This window comes from Eleginops maclovinus, chromosome 8 (genome assembly GCF_036324505.1).
Source record: "Eleginops maclovinus isolate JMC-PN-2008 ecotype Puerto Natales chromosome 8, JC_Emac_rtc_rv5, whole genome shotgun sequence".
Taxonomy (NCBI): domain Eukaryota; kingdom Metazoa; phylum Chordata; class Actinopteri; order Perciformes; family Eleginopidae; genus Eleginops; species Eleginops maclovinus.
In genome coordinates this window covers 7729533-7752691 of record NC_086356.1, presented here as the reverse complement: position 1 = coordinate 7752691, position 23159 = coordinate 7729533, and the positions used below count along the sequence as shown (strand labels likewise).

The window sequence follows — 23159 nt, the reverse complement described above, 5'->3', positions numbered from 1 at the left end:
CTCTGCTCCTATTTCCGGTAACCAACATTGTTATCAAGAAGAATAAAGATAAAGGCACATAGAGAAGGGCAACGGAGCATGTTGAAATCATATTACGTCTAAAAAAGATATTTAGCTCTTCAAATTAATCAACGTATCACACTTTGGATACAAGATTGTCTTGACATTTCTAATTGATATGGTCAAAGAACTTAGTACATTGGCGCAATAGGGGATTAGGTTGTTAGTAGCTAAACTAAATTTAAAATGACAGGTGATTTATTCTATGATTTATAAAGTCCGTTTTTTTAGAAAAATTCATTGTGATTTTTGAAGGATGTTTGATGTTACAAGCGTATAATGTTGGGGAAAAAAATGATCAGGGTTAGCAGTTTCATCAACAGTTTAATGATCTTCTCAATAGACGATCTTTAGAATTTCATTCGTTGCTGTTTGACACGTGACTCACATGTTTACATCCGGGTTCGTGTTGTTTAACTTCCGGAGCTGCGCAGTGGGAGTCAGGTGACAGTTGTGGCCAACCAGCGGGTGTAACATCGCAACTGAGGAGACAGTGAAGGGAGAAAACAGCCTCCCTCTGTCTGTAATAACCGTATCAGCCGCGGAGAACCGGACAGTTGTTACACCCCGATACCCGGACACGTCCTCCCGCCTCTTGCAGGATGAGTGTTGGTGCTCCGAGAGCCCTGGCCAGCTCGGGGCAGAAGCCCATCACGGAGATCCTCCACCCGCTGTCCGCAGCCGAGGAGCCGCTCTCCGCCACCGTCGGAGGGGACAAGGTAGGCAGGGTCCGCTGGGGCTTTACCGAAACCGATTTGGTTGTTTGAGAACAACCATGGTTCTGGAGAAACCACCTTACTACACAGACTGACCTTCTTTCAGGCTGCCACCAGTGTTTGTGGTTAAATCCATCAAGTTGTCCATTAAGTGAACTAATGGAAGTTTGATTGACAACACGGAATAAACATTAACCAACGCCTTTTCTGGTTAATGTTTATTATTTGTGTTCACTTTAAAGTTTTGCTGACCATGACAGGATCTACTTGAGCCTGTAACGCTTGCATTTGACAATGAATCAGTGTTTCATGTAAACCAAACATATGTTATTACTATTTCTGGGTCATCAAGGGTCGGCTCTGTAAACAAGAATTGATCAAGCAAACAAGTCATAGAGCTTTTGTAATCCTGTGGTGGTTTTAAATACAGTAGAAATGAGAGAAATGCTGAGCAACTATTTTGGACTGGCAGTTAATCATTGTCAATAGGAGATGCTGTGATATGTCTTTTCAACAAGGATATATTTTTGTTCACTAATAATGTCCAGAGTCCACCACCAAAGGCAAGTGAACCTCCACACTAATGAATATGTGAAGCCTGAAAGAGGTCCACTGTTTACCTGGCCCAATTATGCATTTTCTGCCAGTCTGCAGAATATTCCAACAACACTCTCCAATGAAAGTTCATGGAAAGTGTGAATTTGGGTCAGGAAAGTCCTGTTTATTGGACACCTTTAAAATTGTTTTCGAAATATTGTTTAACAATTTATATTTAACCGTAAGGAAGGTGCAGTTTTAAATGTAGTATTTAATTTGTTATGTTTATTAAAGTATTAGCTCCATATTTGCAAAATAAACCAATGTCACACACCACGACATCAATAGCCTAAGCTAATGTGCTATGCCTGTTACTAGATAGGCCTTTAACACACCTGAAACACTACATAAATACACAAGAGACAGTATAATTGCATATAAGCAGACAACACACTATAGATAGAATATCTAAAATGTAATAATTGTAATTAATTTTTTATATTATTCTTTATACCTGATAGTATTATTTTGGTTTCCTGCAATATTCAGTCATATCCATAAGCAGAGGTTGGACTGCTTCCCCCGGAGATATTTGTCTTATCACTGTAGTAAAAGCCCTTGTAAAACTAGTGAAATAATAATGGCTGAGTTCCATTTAGCTGCTTGGGTTTAAAGTCCTGGTATTGTGCATGCGGTCTCACTGTTACATTAGGAGCCATTAGTATTAATGCCATTATTCACACCTCTGCTTTCTCTATTGTGTTTAAATGTCTCCTTCTCAAAATGCCCATAAATAATTATGTAGACATAATGACATACTTGGTAACCCTTCATATTTATCAGCCTAATCTGTTCTGAATGTTTGTAATTACTGTAAAGCTCTAAAATACAAAATTTACGCTCAACCACAGTATGAATGGCTATAAGGTAATGTTAATTATTTGGTTATATTATGGCTGTATCCACTATGTTTTTTATGGAAAACACATTCTCTCCAGTGTAAATATGTTCAGATTCTTCCTTAGTGTGTTTGTGTGTGTTTGTTCATTCAGTGGTGTAATGACGCAGCGCGATACAATTATCTGAACTTTGATTACCAGTGCAGGTTAGCATCACGGTGTAAAGAAGGGCACTTACAATGTCAGCAGCTCTGTCTCTGGTTCTGTGTGTACACAGCAGCAGAAAAGAGAGTGGTGGGAAGAAAAAGGGGTGTGTGGTCAGCGTGTGGAGTTGCAGAGTGTGTGTGTGTGTAACAGTGAGAGATGGGTGGCACTTTCTTCACACTGAATGAATTGGGAATTATCACACAGGCAAACGATTTGGTGTTAAAGAACTTGATAAAGGTTGAACTTTAGCTGCTTTGCACCTTAACCAAGGAGAAATATGTTCTGTTGATAAGATTAAATCAAATGTGGAAGATTTTTTGAGTTGTATTTAGATGGCGCATACCTGCTACCAAAGTAGTTTGCCTACCTTCCTGTTGCAGTGTTTACATTTTTAGTCTTTTAGTTTACATTTCACTTTCTGTTGCCTGGAGTTCCTGTGGTTTTACAAATGAAAGTCCCTTAGATAGGCAATATTTTAATAAACTGTCTAAATGAATTTTTCATCCAGTGGATTCCACATGCTGTCTCTACATTCCTTACATTGTCCAGTAATTTGCTTATTGCAGCATGTGGGAAAAATGTGCTCTCTACTGTTTTTTTACAAATAATTGAAAGCTAAAAGAATTACGATCGTTTTCACACTAACGTTACTGTGGGAAGTGTCTTGGAATAGTCTGTATAAGTTGGCCTTCAGTTTGGTAGTGATATCGATCAAACCTGATTTTGTAAACAAGATACGGTCTGTGTTGATTAATGCTCCACTTCACAGAGAAATATCTGTCTTTTCACAATAATCGTCAACGTTCCTTAAGTGTTAGGGTTAGGAAAACAAGCTAGTAGTTTCTTTAAAAAGGAAAATAAAAGAAAATGTGTTGTTTGTCAATCTAGAGATGGTATAACAAGCCATTTTTCCCCCACACAGGGCTGTTCAAATGTGTCCCCAGCCCACAAATGCTCCATTTCTCTCCCCTCATCCATCATTCAATTAGAGCGACAGGAGTGGTGGCAGATGATGCACGTAGCTCCAACAAGAGCCCCATTGAGAGTGACAAACATATGCATCCCCATCAGCATCCATCCATCATTCACCATTGTCTCTGTCCTCGCAGCAGGAAGTGGGGCTGACCAACGGCACGCCGGTGGAGACGTCGAGTCCCGCCTCCACGTCCTCGCTCTTCAACAGGCTGCAGCTGGACGACGACCTGGAAGCAGATGTGCGGGACCCCTACGCAGACAGCTCAGAAACGCGGGATCTTTTTGTCACAGTCGACGACCCAAAGAAGCACGTCTCCACCATGGAGACCTACATCACCTACAGAGTCTCCACCAAGGTCTGCTATTGGCCCAACCTGGTTTTCTTTGGACAACAAGAGCTGTAATACTCTGATAGGATTATTTACGGCATCATATTGGTTATTAAGCATACACAAGCCAACCTGCCAATCATTTATGTACCCCTTTGTTAGATCCTTATTATTTTTGACGTTTTGCTTTTTGCGTTTTATAATTGTTTCAATGATGTTGCTGTAGTGTTAATACACACAATTAGTATTTATATTTCGGGGATCAAACATGCTAAACTTTCAATACCGTAGGTAATCCACCTCTGGCTTCTGATTCTTCACAATGCTTCCATCCATATTTGTTGGTGTGTAGCTTTTCAAAAACTATATTTTTAACCAAGTCAAAAGCTGTTTGCTCTCCCAGTTGCCGTACACAAAGGGAGACCAACACCTATTCTAACACAGCGGTCTAGCAGTACCACAAATTACATTTATATAACCACAACAGAAACACCATCTATTTCACAGTGTTGGCATCGTAGCATTTGACAACCTTGCTGAAGTTAATTAATAAATCATTGCAGGTACATCAGGTTGTATAGCTACAGCAGAGAGGTAGTTACAAACCTGTGGGTCATTGCCTTAAAGAAATCATAAAACAAGCAACAAACAGAATTGTTCCAATTAAAGGAAACATGAACTGCAATATTTCAACCAATTCTGATTTGGATCAAGTAAATCAGATTGAAGATCTAGAGTAGACCTAAAATAGTTCAGAGCTGTAAGGACGTCAGTTAAATGATCTGTAGTATCTGGAATATATGTCATACAAGCACCATCATTCAAATTTAGAGTTACAGAGTCCTTTGGGACTTTAAAGTGTCCTTTTATAAGAGAAAAAGTCTTTGTCGTTGCATTTGCAAATACCTGGAAACCTCAATAGAAGCTTTGAATGTTAAGATTAATGTTGCAGACCTGCTGGTGTCACCACCTTCATAAGGGATTTATATTCCAGTCAGAGGGCAGAAGCATTCAGGTTCCTCTGTTCACCAGGTGGATGCTCTGCTCCATCCTTCACATCTGTTTGACAGTAAGCCACTGCTCAGCCTGACGGGACTTAATTAGCTGTGACTTTCAGCAAAGGAGTCGTATTTTTCGGAGGCCTTTCCACCGTGTAAATGAAAGGAACAGATTCAGAGCCTGCTCGGGTGGCGTCATGACGACAGTTGCCATGTGCACTGTTGTGCTTCGGCTCAGACAAATATCACAGCCCGATATGAACACAAAGTGTTAATTGAGAGCATGTGGGGGACGTCCTTTAACACCGTACTGTCAGAGAGGCAGGGTGTGTTGTGTCAGCTATATTTCAAGGTCAAAAGCTGAGACGTAAAGAAACATTGCCGTCCTCCAGTCTCTTGTTTACCTAGGGATTGTGTGTTCTGATGAAAAAGGTTATTTAGGTAACATAGCAAATGCCCTCATGTGTGTCTTTTCTCCAGACATCACGGGTCGAGTTTGATCTCCCGGAGTACTGTGTGCGACGGCGCTACCAGGACTTTGACTGGCTGAGGATCAAGCTGGAGGACAGCCAGCCGACCCACCTCATCCCTGTAGGTCACATGAGCCGCCCGCGATGTCACGTTTAATTTACAGTCTATTTATTTTTTATTCCTACCTCCTCCAATCTCTGTTCTGCTCTAGCCGCTGCCCGAGAAGTTCGTGATGAAGGGCGTGGTGGATCGTTTTTCGGAGGAGTTTGTGGAGACGAGGATGAAGGCTCTGGACAAGTTCCTAAAAAGAGTTGCTGATCACCCTGTCCTCTCCTTCAACCCACATCTAAATGCTTTCCTGACTGCCAAGGTGAGACAACACAGCTGGGGAAAGTTCACTTTCTGATTTAAGGAAGCAAAAGATTACCTAGGGGGGTTGGGTTAACAGAGATAAACATCCAGCGCTTCTTCAATTGTTTCCTTTTCTTCCATTCTCACCAACAAACAAATGTGTGTAAATTATTTGCCAGGAAAAAGGAGGGAAAACACACAATCCACACATTTTTTAATTTGCTATAGATATCCCTATTATATTGTTATAGTACATTATTTTTGGCCAGAATAATAGTGTAATAATAATAATATGTATAATTATGGTATATACTTAGCACTTTGAGCACTTTGAAAATCGCTAAATAAATACCATGAATTATTATTTACATCATCCTTTACATATATTAGACGCGTTTATACAATTTAGGGTAAAGTGTCTTGCCCAAGGACACAAGGCATGTTGACTGCAGCTTCGTTCAAGGTGGGATTGGACCTGTCCTTCCCTGGTCGCCTGATCTGCGCCACAGCCGCCTCAGTGTAGTGAACATCTACAGTCCTTATCAATAGGGGTCTGTGTGTTTGTCTGTGTGTTGTTTTTCTTCCAATCTGCCAACAGTCACCTATTAAGTCTCTAAGCAGCCGAGACAAAGGACAAGACTTTATTGATCTGTGGGGAAATGAGGTTGTTGCAGCAGTAAAATAATTAGAACTCAGAAAAAAAGGAGAGTAAGCATTTCAGAACAGTTTAAAATCTACAATGTAATGTGGGTGACCAAGGCAATAAAACAACATCAACAGCAGCTGCAGCAGTTCATGCATGTGACCATTTCAGCATGGTATGTTGAAGTTCATTATAAACCTCTGGGATTACATTACTTCTTAGTATAGATTTTTTAGCTTTTATCACAAAATATAACATGTAAGCTGGGAAAAGTGTTATTCCCAAAATTAATATAATTAAACACTTCGGCTGCTTCATGGTTTTTGTTCTCGAACTCACCTGGCCTCTGTCACTGTCTGCTGCAGGACCTGAACAAGCGTCAGGGTCTGGCCCTGCTGTCCAAGGTGGGCGAGTCGGTGAAGCACGTGGCCGGAGGCTACAAGCTGCGGGCGCGGCCGGCCGAGTTCTGCGCCATGGGAGAATACCTGGACACCTTCAACCAGAAACTGGGAACCATCGACCGCATCGCTCAGAGGATCCTCAAAGAGCAGTCAGGTAGCAGAGCCATAAAGACTGATGATAATAAAAGGGCCTGTTAAGGTTCATGATTCTCCTTCCTCTTCTCCTTTTTTAAAACGCATTTTGTTGGGCCTTTGATTTGACAAAAGTACATTTCTATGCTCTAACAAAACATTTAATGCGAAACAAGAGGGTTTGCAAATGGTCATAAAGCAGTTCATTGATTGATTTTGGTTATTAGAGAGACAAATAAGGGTGGGATGATTAAAATCATTTACAAAGGAGAAAACTGTTCCTTTAAAATTGTACTCAAAATCATGTATAGACGATCTGAATCAGCAAAAAGTGTATTGCCAAGTAGCTTAACACATGTGAGGAATTTGTCTTGGTGTTTTTGGGTGTACAAAAAATGAATACACTTAAATAAAATATTGATTAAAAAATACTATAATTACATTAAAATATACATGAATATGGATGATTATAGATAAACCCGTAGAAATAATGAAATAGTTATAAAGCAACCAATACATGGATCAATTAAAACCTGAGGAATTATTAGAAAATTAACAAAGGAGCTGATGGAAAGTAATTCTGAAAAAAAAGCTACATCCAAAATGTATTTTAAAAGTAGGTTTTAAACAGGCATGAATAAACATGGTCAATTTTTTTTCCTCCCTCTCTCTCTCTATTATTTACCAATTCTATTGCACACAGAATTATTGCAGCAAAATTTAACATACTAAATAAGCTCAGCTCACTTCCTGGCTGGGTAGCTGAAGCCACTTTTTCACTTCACTTTGCAAAAGTATTTCAGACAGCAGGAAGCGACATTTTGACACCTCTGTGTGCTGATGGCAAAACTGCCTTTAGTAGTACTCTCTAAATTCCATACCTTTTCGGCTGTTATTTTGATGTGCTAGTTTACATTCTTCTTGTGGTGTATGTCAGGCAATGGTTCAGGTAATGGTTCAGTCTGAGCTAGGCGGGGGCTAACACTAGCTTGTGTGAGTGTTTCTGCAGTGTTGACTCAGTGCTGTTGTTGTAAGAGAACCCACAGACCTTTGGCCTTGTGGAAGCATGGGTGATGCGTTCCGGCCTAGCTCATGCATGAGAAGTGATCCTGTAAATACCTGACATCTGCCGTGTGAAATGCTTGTTGTGACCATCTGTCGGGGTTTTGAACGTGTTGCAGTGTGTGGCCTTAAAGATCTGCAGCGCAAACATTTCCTTATTGGAAGAGATAAGATGGAAAGTGTAGATAATGGAAGCCTACCAGCTGGAAATGAGTGTAAAAGCAAAAGGAAAATGACATTCGTAGCTTGACTCAGCAGCCCTGTATTTATCCATAACCTTTTTCGAATGTGCAATTTACCAAAATAGACAACTGAACACGCCTGTCTCTCTGTATTGGGGATAGAGAGTTCTGCTTTGATCGGTTTTCCTCTCCAGCAGTGTCTTGTGATGTCACAGAGATTAAAACACTGGTTATCCACACTAAAAGAAACCCAGCGAAAATAGAGTTGTCTAAAGCATGGGAGGTTCTGGGGGTGGGCCAACAGGGACCAGTGCCACTGTAACACGGAGCTTGGACACCCCCCCCCCCGTGGACCCGCTCCAAAATTATAAATCTATGATAATGCAATTCATATAAAATACTAAGTTACTGTGCTGTAACTTGGGTACTAGTTAACTTTTTTTAAAGTAAGAAAAGTAAGTTACTGAACAAATATTGTGGCTAAAACAAATCCCAACAAATATTAAGAAATGAAATATAAAATAATGTATTTTGTTACCCCAAACTTCCCGTAACGTTCTGTATCTTGGGCCAAAGTAACAACAAAATATTGTCACAAACTGTGTCACTAAATCAAACACCAATATTTTTTTATGCACTTTGACTTTAAACGAAAAATGTCAAAATCCATCCTTCCTCCTGACACCCAAGTAAAATGTGTCTAGAACTGCTACTTGTCTCAATTGAAGAAGACCATAACTCCTCTTTCTCCCTCACTAGAGTACCTGACGGAGCTGCGTGAGTACGGCAGCGTGTACTCCAGCTGGGTGGGGTCTGAAGACGAGCTGCTGCGCCCCCTGGAGGGCGTGGCCGGCTGCGTGACGACGTCCTGCGGAGCGCTGGAGGACCTCGGGGAGAACATGAGCCAGGACTTCCTGCCAGTACTCCGAGAGTACGTCCTCTACATAGAGTCCATGAAGGTGAGGAGAGGTCGTACAGGACCATCTATTGTGACTGATGTTTTAGACCAGGGGTGTCCAACCTTTTTTCACTGAGGGCTACATATAGAAAAATATATGAAGGGCTGGGCCAATCTCTAGAGGAGCGGTATATTGCCCTATAAGTTAAGTTATGAATCAAATGAAGATACATTATGGTTAAAAGACTGCCTACATCACAGCTCTCCATAGAGTTTCATTCGTCTTCATCCCTTAAAACAGAAGCCTCAGATTCCTTTAAGTAAGAGAAATATGAAAGATATATTTCAAACTGGTTATGTCAATAAGTTACTGGGCTTTTTATCATTAACTAAGATTTGTTAGACATTACTTTCAACTTTAAATGACGGAATAGATTTGAAATTGAGCCTATTAACACATGAACACTGGGTAATATACGTGTACATATATGTTTAAGAAGTACAATATAAGACCAGCTCAAGTTTCAGCTGGAGGCCATATTCCATTATAGGTTTTGAATCTGCTGAGGTCCGATTCAAAATGGAGCACATTTGGGCCCCTGCCATAGTTTGAAAACCCCTGTTCTAGATGGACAGTCCTAGTGGCAGACTACAGGATTGCAACCAAAACAAAAAGAGTGACCCGAGTTAACCTTTAGACTTTAAGGATAACACTGTAGAAAATGATTCCCTTTATTAAATGTATTAAATAAAAATTAGACGACATCTTTTATCTTGTCTTTATTTGATCCCAGCAACACACAAATATTAGGATAAGCAAATATTGCAAAACAATTTACATGTTAAAACAGTTCTCAAATGCTAAATGCTTGCTGTTAATTAAAACAAGTGGAAGGTGATTTATATAACACAGTGGTTAAAAATGCCCATGTCCAACTTTTTTGGAACGCCTTTTACTCGTATAATTCAGAATGTTAAAAAAACATTCAACAGATCGAACATAAAACATCTGGTCTTTTGACGGTTTCAATTATTTTTCAATATGTAAGAAGCTGTGTGCAGCTCCCCCATTTCCTTCCCCTTGCATCGACAGCACAGACCTGCTTTCTTTCAGAGGCTTCTTTTCACTCGGGGAAATAGCTTCCGATATTCCATAGTCACATCCTGTATTCATCCAGCTCTTTAATCAGCATTTCTCTCTCTGTTTAAGATGTTCTAAGTATTTTCGTTTGCAGAAATATTACAGTCTCGGTAGACGTCACGCTTACTGTGCTAATGATTTTTTTTTTGTGGTTGATTACAGAATGTTTTGAGGAAGCGAGACCAGAGCCAGGCGGAGTACGAGGGCCGACTAGAAGCAGCCATATTGCGCAAACAGGAGGACAGAACGCCAGTAAGCCCCCTCCTTCCTCTCGTCTTGACCTAACAACTCCTCTCGCACACAGAGGCTGAAATTGCTGTGTTCACTGTCGCCATTTCCTTGTGTGTGTGTAGTTTTCCACAGTACACTTCATGGTATAGTCTGTGTCATGTATAAGTGTTTCTAAGACAGCTATTTTCTTCAGTGAACAACCGGAAAATGGAATTAAAGTGAATAATTCCTTCAAAATATAAGCTTTTTTCTCTTCTCTAACAAGCCCCCTCCACGCCATACCTCTTGCACCCCCCACCCCCCCTGTGGTTGTAGCCCTGTTACCTGTAGTTCTTTTAATAATGTCCCCTGAACACCCCTGTAGCTCTAGTTTTCTGTCTCGCCGCAGATGCCGGTGGAGGTGGAGAAATGCCAGGACAAAATGGAGTGTTTCAACGCGGACCTGAAGGCCGACTGGGAGCGCTGGCAGAGCAACAAGAGGCAAGACTTCAAACAGCTCCTCACCGGCATGGCCGACAGAAACATCAACAGCTATGAAAAGGTACGCAGTCTGAGCTCAAGCAGCAGACGTGACCTGAACACTCTGCAAAGTCAAGGACAAGAAAATTGTATCGCGTTGTAGTTATTGATCAAGCATTTTCATAGTCGGAACAGAAACGGATATATTCTATATTTAGTGAGAGCTCAAGGGCTCCTTTTTTGTTGTTAAATATCAGATAATATGTCCTATTTTTGAGCTTTGACACGGGAAATTGTGAGACATTTTTTAAGAAAGGTTTTCATAATTTTGGAAGAGTTACTTAAATATAAGTCAACAATAATAGTCTGCATGCGTAAAATTCCTCCATATATCATTTTTTCTGACTCTTTCTGACAAATTATATCATGTTTTCAGTACCTGGCGTTCGGGAAGCTATTTGGTTGGTACTTCAAGCACAGACGTAGGTCCAAGGTGTTGTACACAGTGGATTATAATACACACTTGGACATTAGAGTTTAAACAAGCAGATTTAAAAAAGACAGTGTATGTGTGAGGGTGTGTTTTAAATGTCCATGAGTTTGGTTCCAGTGAGCTGTCAGTCGTCTACCTTTATTTATCCGGGGTAGACTCACTGAACATGAAGTCTCTGAGCAGAAACACTCGGTACACACTGATACAGTTACTCACCCTGACAGCTGGAAGTTTCCCAGTACAACACCCCTCTGACCTCCTGAAGCAATACATCAGAAACACTTCAATCAATTGCTCAAGGGCACTAAGCGTTGGCAGGCAGTAAAGAAGCCAGATCTATCTCACTAGTCTGATCAGGATCAGATAAGCGACCTTGGAAAAAAATGAAGCATACTTATGACACAAACTGCCACCGGTTACATTTTCTCACTTCATCTCTCTCTGTCTCTCACACCTCTTTTTTTTTTTTAACTCTCGTCTTCATCCGTCTCCACCCTCTGCAGAGCCAGGCAGCGTGGGAGTCGCTCATAACTCTCCTCCAGGACAAACAGACTGAGGACAAAACGAGCGAGACAAACTGAACCTCGTGTTTCTCTGTGTCACACACTCTCTCGTGCCAAGGACAAAAAAGCAGCAGCCCGGTCTTCAGGTCTGAGCTGCTGGACTCTGCCCCTGTTCTCCTTTGAGGGGATTTCTTGGAAGAGTCGTCTCTCGCAGAGATCTGACCTGGGAGTGAGGTAACAAACGGTACATTCAAGGACAGCTGGGAAAGAGGAAACACCTACTATGTACAGACAATTTTCTTTTTTTTGTCGCTGTTTTATTGACTTTTTCTACTTAATATTTCCAATTAACAGTCGGATGCCAATGCTGACTTGTGTTTATTTAACCCGTTGTCTCACAGAAGCATTTCCTGTCTGTTCTCCCCTCTTTCACATTGAGCTAAGTGTGAAGGATAACTCTCCAGCGATGCAGAAAACAGATTAAACATGAAGTATACAGAGCGTCCCCAAGATGAATTCTTACTGTCAGGTTGCGACAGCTTCAACACTGAAACCAGATATGTGGAATTCTCTCTCATCTATTAAAGTATTGCATTTGAATAAAAATCCAACATCCTTTATTTAATGGACATGTTATTTTTATGCATGTTTCAGCTCATGAATGTATGTGTTTTGAACTTTTTTCAAAACACATAGACTTTTTTGTTATTATAAAAAGGAATTAATACAATTTGGGGCATCAGAGCTTTTTGACTCGATACTTTTGTTCGATTTAAAGGCGGAGAAATAGCAGGAAGTGTAGCAAGATATGTCAAAGAGAGACTATTTGGGGAAAAGGGCACTGCTAATTCTTGAAAGGGAAACTAGGATTAATTAATAATCTGCATCCTTACATAAATTGACATGAAGCAAAGCCACGTTTATTGTGGGTCTCTTTATGTGAACGTTGAGCTTTATCAGGGAATTTTGTTTGAGGTCATTCTGTGTTTTTAAGCACAGATGCAGATTGGTTGTGAGAGTGGTGTAGCAGCTCCACTTGGTGGTTGGGATGTGGAAGTGTTTCATTCTTAGGTCCCCTATTATACTCTCCCCCTCCCCCCCCCCCCCCCCATGCCCCTGGCACAATAATGCTCTAGGAGAAGATTCAGGTGATACAGTGGGCGAAATCTGATCAGCTCATTTTCAGACAGGTTTTTATATAGATGGATCAGGACATCATATGTTCGTTGTGTCGTGGCCATTTAAAAGTCTGAAGGATTTCTTCTCCCAGCAAAAGCTTTAACTCTGTTGAGGATATTAAATGGCACACCAGGCAGACCTATCCGATGAAAAGCACAAAGGGGAATTAAAGGTGTGATTTATTCTATTTAAACAGAGGAATACTAATGGGGGTGAACCTTTTTTGTAGAACTTTCCTAATTAAAAGTAATTTTCTTGCAACCATGTGCCACAGATACTCAGTTAGAGAGACTTTTTTTCATTGGAAACATGTGCAACTACAAAAAAATGTCTGGATATGATCCGAATAACCTTTAGAAGAGCGTTTAAGGCCGTCGACGAACTTCTGTTCAAGTTTCCATTGGTGAATTTCTCAAAAATGCTGACACTTCTGGCATTCAGATGAACAAGCAGCTCTGAGGTTTGTGGTTAATCTGTGTCATATTAACACCAGGGGAGAAGGATAAAGCAGCGCTCAGAGGAGTTTTGTGAAATCTCAGTCAGACGTTGCAAAGAACAGCTTCCTCTCCTTTAAAAACTGTAATGTGGAAATATTGTGCTCTTTGGTTCTGACTGTGAGGCGTGGCTCCGCTCTGACTCATGGGAAACATTTACTCCTATTCAGACTCAGCAGCCTTTTAGCGTCACACTTTTTCTATACTCCAAATCTACTGATGCCTTAAAAAAAAAAATACACTCGAGATATTCTGTAATACGTCAACGCCTGACATTATTCGCTGAACCTGCTTGACCTAGTTTATCGCTTCTCCTAAAATAAATAAAAAAACAATGATGACCAGGCCAGACATTCTTCCCAAATCCATTTACAAACAAGCTGATTTTACTTTATTTTTGTTTGATTGCACCTTCAATTTTCAAACACGTCATTCTAATTTCTGTTTCACAAAGACCTTCTCTATTGTAATATCATTTATTCCAGAAAGGAGTTGCTGAGTTGAATTTGCGGTCTTTGCTCCTAGAGACTCCTGTGTCTTCTATGTTTTGTCTTTTAAATTTCCATTAGTCAGATTGTGTTTGAATGGCCTTTGTCCTGTTTTAAATGCTGATGTAACATTACTCACAAGTGCAGCCGAGTGCGAGTACTGTAGGACAGCGTGGAGAGGAAGTATGCGGCTGCTTTCAAAACGGTTTTAGTTCTGTTTTTATTTGTCTGTTTATATTTTACCCTCAAGCTTTACAGAGCAGATACACTTTCCTCTGAACAGAATTTAGCAAGGTCACATATAAAGATGTGTTTTTAAATCAAGGAGCAAGATGGGGAGAAGGTCTACTCGTACTAAATCAATTTATTTGTTTCGTTTGTATTAAAAACCATCGCCAAGAGCCAGAGGTGTTTATGAAAGGAGCCTCTGTGTCACCTGGTTCTCTCTCTGTAAAAGAAGACCGTCATTTTTATCAGCAAACCACTGCGTTAAAGGACCAGTGATCTTTTTCTACATTTTCAATACTGTTAGGGTGGTTGTCACATCTTTTATGAACATCCACCACAATTTAAGATGTATAAAATGGACAAAGTAATTGTTATTTGATTAGTGACTTCTAGAATTCAGGACGGACCTTGCATCCCTATCAGGCACAGTTTAGAGTTTTGAGCAATTTGTGTTTGTATCATAAGAAAACTCAGTGATTTGAAAAAACGAGCGTCGATTTGAACCCCTGATGACCTTTTTTAATTTGACAGTGTTTTGTCAAATCATGGCATCTGTGCTTTTTTTTACTCTCCCTGCTGTGTGGGTGACCTGAGCATGCAAACGTTTTGGGATCATTCAGACTTTATTTTATTTGTTTTGTTGCTCTTATCGCGATATACTCTATAAAGATAACATACCCCTCTGTTAAGCTGAATTATAAGGTACAGCTGAGTCTATTTTTGTATAAAAGCAGCAGGTGAACATTGTTGGGTTTTTAATGAGCATGTGAATAACACATTTAACAAGGGATTCTAGGAAATGTGTACATCACCAAAACATTTATTATGATGCTCATTGGAACCCCAACAATACTAATCTGATAACCTGTTCTTACTCATTGTCATTGTAAATCGTCCCATCTTATACTGTGTGCCTGCTGAACCACTTTTGCACTATACATGTTGTTCCTACCCATAACGGATATTTCTGCTAAAAACAAAATAAAGCAAAAAAAACGACATCATTTTTCTTTCAGTGGCCACAAAAAAGGAAATGAACACTCAGCTGGGTCTTTGGAGTAAAGAGCAGCGTCTTCTAAAAATAGGGACGATGATAGCAGACACTGTTCAAGCCTGTGAAGAGTGAAGAGACGGCATTTTAGTTTTTCTTTTATTTATAATCAAATGTTTCCAAGCCAATTGTCCCGATTCAAACATGATAAGAAAATGTGATTTACAGCACAGGATGAAGCTGAATGAAAGGTTGAAAATCAGCGACTTATGAACGTGTGAATCTGGCTTTACTTTCTGTTCCTCCCATGTGTGTACTGTTTACGTTCAGCCCTGTTTGTGCATTTGAATGTTAATAATGTAATCATGAATAAGCTTGTATATTGATGTTGTTTTGATGCAATTTATCTTTACCTCAAATGATTTTTTTGGATATATTGGACCAACAATAAAAAGACAGAATGCGTTTGATACTTGACTGCTCAGGTTTACTTTCATTTATTAGTTTCATATCAACAAATCATATAAAAAAAACTACCTTTGACATTGTTATCAAAAACTAAATTCTGTACCAGAGTTGCAGCTTCAAAGGTCATCACTTAAACCCTCTGTTTTAACACCAACATGAACCGTACCGTATCAACGTATTTTAAGTTATTGACAGAAGCCTTTGAGTGTGGGTGCTCTCTTAACTGTTAACGAATATAAGTGCAATCGTAAATTAACGCAGAACATCAGAACAATAATGCAGGCTGCAGGTTCTTCCCTTCAATCCAATACAAGTACAATAAAGCAAAGTTACAGGACACACACATGGTACACACACACACACACACACACACACACACACACACACACACACACACACACACAGTGTAACTTGCGTAGTTATTAAAAACCAGGCTTTTTGTTCTTTAACTTTGCATTCAAAAAAAAAAAAAATGAACACTTCTTTAGAACTAAAAGGATATGATACAATGCATAACCCTCCCTCATGAGTGAGCATGTTAATACATAGGCAGATTGAAACAAAAGACATACAGAACATCACAGGAGTAGGAAATATTTTTCAATTATTCTCTTTTGAAAATGCATTTCTATTGTTGTCTATCTGTAAACCATCCAGTTCATAAATCTTCAAGTTCAAGCAGGATGAAGTGTCTCCTGATTGAACAATGTATAATCCTTAATGGTACAAACATATTGCAATATCTGTAAAGCTGTTGGAGCAAAATCTATTGCCTCCAAATGAACTGTTAGTCACGATGGTATGAAATAAGTTTTCTATTTACTGCTGAGTTTTATCCAGTTCAGCCGGTTTACAAGAAGACATTTCCTTATACGTGTCAGTCATACTCCTTTAGACGGGGGTTGCAATGGGACTGTTGGACACATTCAGTGACATATTGACATGATGGTGAAATCCCATTGATGGTGTTGCTGTGGACATGACTTATATGTATACAAATGTAACAGATATTCAATAAAAAACGGATTCAATAAACTATTGGTTCATATAAAAGTCTGCACAGGTCATGACAATATAACAGATATATTTTTTTGGTACAAATCTAGCATTTAAATATAAATGCTACTGTGTGTGCCGCCTGTAGGAACTCCTCTACCACATGTCGGAGGTTTCAACATAGTAGGAAGTGAGATTAAAGGCACAATTCTGCTTTTTTGTCCTGTCGCTGCCCTCCTTGTACCAATGCCAACTCACGGCTGAAGGGGATGGCGGTGGACCTCAGTCCCCTTGAATCGTTACGTACTGTTGGCTTTTCGGAGATCTGCAGCGGATGACACTGGAGGGAGAAGAGAGGAAATACAATGATGAGAAAACGAGGTACTTCTTGTACTCGAGTAAAAGATGAAGTACCAGAGTGTAGGAATACTCTGTTACAGCAAAATGTGACTCAGGTAAAAGTACAAAAGTATCAAAGTATACTTAAAGTACTAAAAGTAAAAGTACTCATTCTGAAGATTGGTCCATTTCAGAATAATATATATCATATGTTTTGATTATAATTATTGATGCCTTAAAGCAGGGGTGTCCAAACTACAGCCTGGGCGCCAAACGCGGCCCGCAGGCCATTTTGAATTAGCCCTCTTCAAATTCTAAAAGTCTAATACAATATGGCCCACAAATTAAACTTTTACTTGTCTTATATTGTACTTCTCAAATATGTATGTTCAAATATATTAAAGAGCCCAATTAAAACATGTAAAACATTTTCTAACAAATCTTAGTTGATAGAAAAAAAAACAATAACTTATTTCTATAACAAGCTTGAAATTGAACCTTCATATTTACTCTTATTATCAGCCATCTGAGGCTTCTGTTCTAAGGAATGAGCTGCCAACAAAATACATGAAACCCTGAAGACAGATGGGATGTAGGCAGTTTTTTTCTGAAAGCGTTTTCAAGTATCGTGCGTTATTCACCTACATTTGATTTGTTTTGCTAACTTATAACTTAACTTCGAGGCAATATTCACCTCTATAAGTGGCCCAGCTCTCCATATATTTTTCTGTATGTGGCCCTCGGTCAAAAAAGTTTGGACACCCCTGCCTTAAAGTGTTATCAAAGCTGGTAAAGGTGCAGCTAGTTTTAATGACTTTGTATACTGCAGGGAAGCTTGTAAATTTACTCCAGATGTAACTAAAGTCTGATCCACATCTTACCATACGGGTATCATCGCCAGCACTGTGATGATGCTGGACAGCGTGAAGACGAAGCCTGGGAACCAGTTCAGGGTTCGCTGGTAGATCTTAGTAAAGGCAGGGATGTACGCCAGGCTGGCAAACTTCAGAGCCAGCTGCAGGGAGGTGAGAGTGGTGCCTGATGGGAAAGAGGAACGACAGGTTAAAGGAAAGATACATTCAATACATTTTGGAATAAAACACACACACACACACACACACACACACACACACACACACACACCTGCCATAAAGAGTGTAAACATCTATGTTTTATATTTCCTTGTGTATGTATTTGTTGGCACATAGACAGAGAAGGGGTTGAGGTTGCTGCTGTTTGCATTGCACTGACGTATCGAACAAAGAAAACACAAAGGGAAAATCCCTGCCAATGAATAACCCCTGCTTCTGTGTGTGTGTGTGTGTGTGTGTGTGTGTGTGTGTGTGTGTGTGTGTGTGTGTGTGTGTGTGTGTGTGTGTGTGTGTGTGTGTGTGTGTGTGTGTGTGTGTGTGTCAGAAAGAGAAAGCAGGACTGGCTCAGAACAGGCTCTTTACCACGTGTCATCTTTTGGCACACTGACTGCAGGCTTTCAGAAAGCACCACTCCTCCATGTGTACATACAGTACATACCTGTCTAAATGTGGCCTGGCACGGTTCATACAAACAAAACACCAAAGGTTAAAAAAAAGGATGGTAGCTGGATACAAATCTATGAATAAATGCCTCAGAAATGACTTAATTTTCTGTCAGTTATCTGCACGCTGACATATAATAACCCAACTGTAGCCTATAGCAGTGTCAGTAATCGTGTTCTTTCCTGACCTGTCCATGAACTTCTGACTGCAAACTCAAATGTTAGGAAATGTAATGCTGTAATCCTTCTTTCACATCCTCCTCGTTGCGTTGTCTGATCTTCCACACTTTCGTTTTTAAATCGACAGTGCATAATCTCTGATTGTTGTCACTGTTTGATTAGATCTACTGACACCACTGCGTATCTGTCGTGCTTTTACACAGCAACACACACACATACACACACACGTTGCATACTCACCACAGGAGGATGCTGAAACCTGCTGTGACAGCAGAGATCTGATGGTTGGCATCGGGATGAGGGCAAACAAGTTGAGTGAGCGAGCTGCGGAGACATCAGAACTGAATGTTATGTTCCTCTTAGAATACCTCCACATTATCATTTTGCACGCGCCACCAACTGCTACTATTTACAGTATTTGTGGGATCGTACCAGCGTCACCGAACAATCAGTTATGACACAATATGTTTGTATGTCAACCACTACTTGCTTTAATCATGGCTTATTTCATACTATATGACATCATTTATTACCTTTTTTGAAAAATATACCCAGACATTTTTTATATTTTTGCTAGACTAATTTATGACATTCTCTATGATATCAATAAGAAGACATTTTTGTGGCACTTTTTCCTGGCATACGACATAATGATAGTTTTTATGACATATTATAGTAGTATGGCTCTCACTCTCAATTCCCAATTTTGGTTCATACAATTTCAGAAGTTGCGCTGATTACATAGATATGTCAGAACAGATGTCAAAAAATAAGTTTCACAGCACATTCAACATACTTTTTCCAAATTGATGCAGAAAAAACAACAAAACTACATAGTTGTTTTTAGCAGATTTAAAATGAAAGAATGGATAAACCTGATTTTCCTATTAAGAATAACCAGTTTAACCATTGTGTCACTTGTTGACATTGTGAAAGGATTTCAACCAATATCAATTAATAGATTAATCGAAGAAACATGGCCTGAACTACAGTCTGCATCCACATTTTTTCAAAGTTATAAGGTCCATTAGTCAGAATGGAGCACCGACTGTGTCTGAGTCTTACCCAGGTAGAACATGTAGGTTGCCGTGACGAAGGACATGAAGTAAATTCCCGAGGCGAACGACAGCATGCCGATCAGGATGAGCGTTGTGTCGCTGACGCAGCGGCGGAACACCATGACGCCGACAAAGCTGGTCAGGAAAATTGTGCAGCCTGCCGCGTTCCCATAACCCACCTGGAGGAGGAAGTGAAATAAGGTTAAAGAGAAAACGGAACAGTAAAACCAATGGAAGAAAGAATGAAGAGACCAATTACAAGTGAGACAAAATCAAATGGATATACATTACACTGTGAATAAAAACACACTGTTTAATCATGATTTTACTCTATGCAGCTACTTACATTACAATAGGTCACATTTACCAAGCGTTACATGCATACTGAGTAAGTGAAACTGAAAACTAAGTCCAAATATTTCACCATTTTCCAGTCTGTATAAAAGGTTAAAGTTGACAGCTGAGTTATTATCAGTTTTATAGCTCTGAATAACTCTGAATAATTTACATATACAGTACATTTATTAAGAGACCTTAATTAAGAGATACAAAGAGAGCAAAAATGTCACCTGAGTGGCGGTCCAGCTGAGTGGCTCTTTCAGAACAAAGGGGCCCAGTATTTCTACACCCCCACCCACTGCAGAGACGTACAGTACGGCAGCAACAAACAGCAGAGCCACGTTCACCATGTTCCTCTCAACAGGAGCCTCCACAGGGACTTGAGCGGAGGTCTGAGGCAGGAGTTGGCAGGCGTCCTCTGACTCTGGGTTCGGTAATTGCCTCACCTGAAATGAAAACAGCCAAGCCTGTAGTCACCTTCTGAGTAGGCTCAATTTGTGGGGTACGTTTTCATTTGATCTTTCTTTCCCACTATACAGAATTTACAAGAGTGAGCTAATTCATTACTATTCTGAGCTGCAAAGTATATAGTCTTTAAGAATATGCAGATCATCCTAGTTCATCTACCTCTAATTTCAAACACTTTTTATAATGGGAAGCTAATGAGTTAAAGGGTTGCAGATTAATATAATATTCATAGGTATTAAAGGCTGAATCATCACCTTTTCAGTCAACATCTTTTGCTTTTCCTTTTCATTTCTTGCCTTGTTGTTGTCTATTTTATGCGAGTACTTTTGTAAGAATACATTCTTGCTACTCTCTGTGTCATCCATTCCAATCATGGGCTGCACAACTTGTCGGCTATAACTTCATTAATGATATTCTTAGAAGGAAATGGTTCAGGAGGATTAACATCAGCATGTTTTTCCAAGGTGCGGCAGAGATGGCGACAACAGTGAGTGATGCAAGTGTCTGGCTAAATATAAAACAAGGCTTAAGGTGTTTCGCAAAACTTCCCAAAAGCAAAGTTAAAGTAAAACAAACACACTTAGAATAACTGCAGTCTATTACATTATCATGCTTTAATACCATCTTGTATTGTTTTAACCAATTAATCTACAAACAGTTTTGAAATGTATCTTTTCACAACAGGTAACTACATAGTTGTTTATTACATTAAATGATCAAACCTGAATTTTTAACAATAGTCTACGATATTTGAACAGTTATTGCCATATTTAAACCTTAGTCTATGATACCAACATGCTGTCCAATCTGTGGTTAGCTCACTTGACACACACACACACACACACACACACACACACACACACACACACACACACACACACACACACACACACACACACACACACACACACACACACACACACTGACCTGCAGCAGGATGATGGAGTGTAAGAGGCAGAGCAGGTGCAGCAGAGTGCTCACAGATAGCAGGATTGACCCGTGTTGGGTACTGGAGCTGTAAAGCAGGAAGAGATGACCCGACACCAGGCTGCCCACCAGGCCTGCCGCCCCATACAGCAGCTCCATCCTCATCAACACCTGCACGGGACAAGGAAACATGTCTTCTTTATAACATTTGTGAAGAAAGTACATTTTTTTATGGTTGTTTTTGTGTGAGGCAGATAAATGGTTAAAAAGGGTTATTTAGTGAGCTTATCTTTCGCTCTTGGTTGGATTTATGATAATAATGTACATGCATTTGTCAAAAGGGTCATGACTGACATAACATTGTTAGGTTTTGGAAAGTCTTTCACACCCCAGGGCATATTTTGTCACAAGATGTTCCATACATCATCATGATGTCTAATCCAGCTTTAAAAATAAATGAAATTGACTGTCATTACAATTAACATAAGACTTTTGTACTGTGGTGGACTAAGTTACCTTCTTTACTCAAGCACTGTCGCCTACTTAAATACAATTTCGTAGTTAGAAGCAGTTAAATACAATTTTATCGTTAAGTTCTTATACAGTTTGTATACAAATACTTTACTTGAGTATTTCCATTTACTGCTACTCTTTAATCCTACCCCACTACAATTCAAAGGCAAATATGCCATTTGAAATCCACTAATATATATATATATATACATACACTTTAGTTAATTTGAAGTTTGAGATTCAGATAGGTTTAAAAGGTAAAACTTTATTTTTACTTTATTTATCTTTTAGTGAAGGTCCCATATGATTCTTAAATGGGCTGCTGAGCACACTGAGAGTACTGACCTTGGATCGGTCTTCGGCCGTTGAGCCGAGCGACGCCAGCGTCATCACGCCGGGCCAGTATGCACAGAAGCCGCCGGACAGCCCGAAGACCACCCCCGCTCCGTACATCACCTCCAGCGGGAGCTCGAAGAGGACCACCAGCAGCAGGGCGAGCCTGGACAGCAGGTACCCGCTCAGAGGCACCATGATGGGGGCTCTCCTCCAGCCGCGGTCCCCTAACCTGGCCAGGATCACCGCAGGTAAGATGGGAGTCAGCCCGATGATGAGGTAGTAAATCATGAAGAAGTCTGTCATGAACTTCTGCTGGCTGTCTTTCTGCGATAAATCGGTGTAGGTGGCGTTGTCACTCCGGTCCTTCACCACCATCTGCAGGGCAGTGTCGAAGAGACTGCTGCCCAGCTGCTCCAGCACCACCACCGACTCTATCCGCCGAGCAGCGTGAAGGCGGCTTGAAACGTGGCAGTTAGAACCATGGTGACACTATCAATCACACACAACTCTCTTATGAAAGACAAAATGAGTGTGAAAACTTCCAAACAGCAGCTGCTGAAGTTATTCTGGTGAGAATGCCGTTCCTGCCAAACTCAGTAGTGTGTGTGTTTGAAATATAAGGCATCGAGGGTGTAAATAATAATCTCGCACGCCTACTTCCTCCTCCTGACTCTTACCACAGGCACGATGACACAGGACAGTGTTTAGTCTGTGAACGGCCAACCAATACCACTGGGACACATCTGGGGCTTCTGTTCATGACAGTATGGCCAGCCAACAAAAACAAGTCCACACTTACAAAAAAAAAGGAACCGATCACACAACGAGAAAGTGAAATCATCAAAACTGGTGTTGCCCCTGGATTCTGTGGCATGTCAACACAAAAATACTTCATAATTGGATATGTTTTAGATTATGCTTTTGGGGTTTTCC

General features: G+C 40.2%; 2 protein-coding genes across 4 annotated transcripts; one reads left to right on the top strand and one right to left on the bottom strand.

The window, feature by feature from the left end:
- The first annotated feature begins 499 nt into the window (after positions 1–499).
- On the top strand, positions 500–15538 carry snx30 (sorting nexin family member 30). 3 transcript variants are annotated; one of them, XM_063889503.1, is made up of 9 exons: positions 500–779; positions 3532–3750; positions 5202–5312; positions 5404–5562; positions 6552–6741; positions 8723–8922; positions 10165–10254; positions 10622–10774; positions 11689–15538. In XM_063889503.1, the coding sequence occupies exons 1-9, from the start codon at positions 663–665 to the stop codon at positions 11764–11766; spliced, it is 1317 nt and encodes a 438-aa protein (XP_063745573.1). In that variant the 5' UTR covers positions 500–662; the 3' UTR covers positions 11767–15538. The 3 variants fall into 3 exon arrangements, with proteins under 3 accessions (XP_063745573.1, XP_063745572.1, XP_063745574.1); XM_063889502.1 differs by having other exon boundaries at positions 3529–3750; XM_063889504.1 differs by having other exon boundaries at positions 3529–3750; positions 10165–10256; positions 10630–10774.
- LOC134868401 (solute carrier family 46 member 2) lies at positions 15534–23047 on the bottom strand. The gene is given in 8 exon segments (XM_063889500.1): positions 15534–16872; positions 17753–17909; positions 18826–18909; positions 19651–19822; positions 20213–20428; positions 21378–21548; positions 22236–22669; positions 22672–23047. Coding segments are annotated over 8 exon segments (1329 nt in total). The 5' UTR covers positions 22709–23047; the 3' UTR covers positions 15534–16814.
- Between the last annotated feature and the right edge of the window lie 112 nt (positions 23048–23159).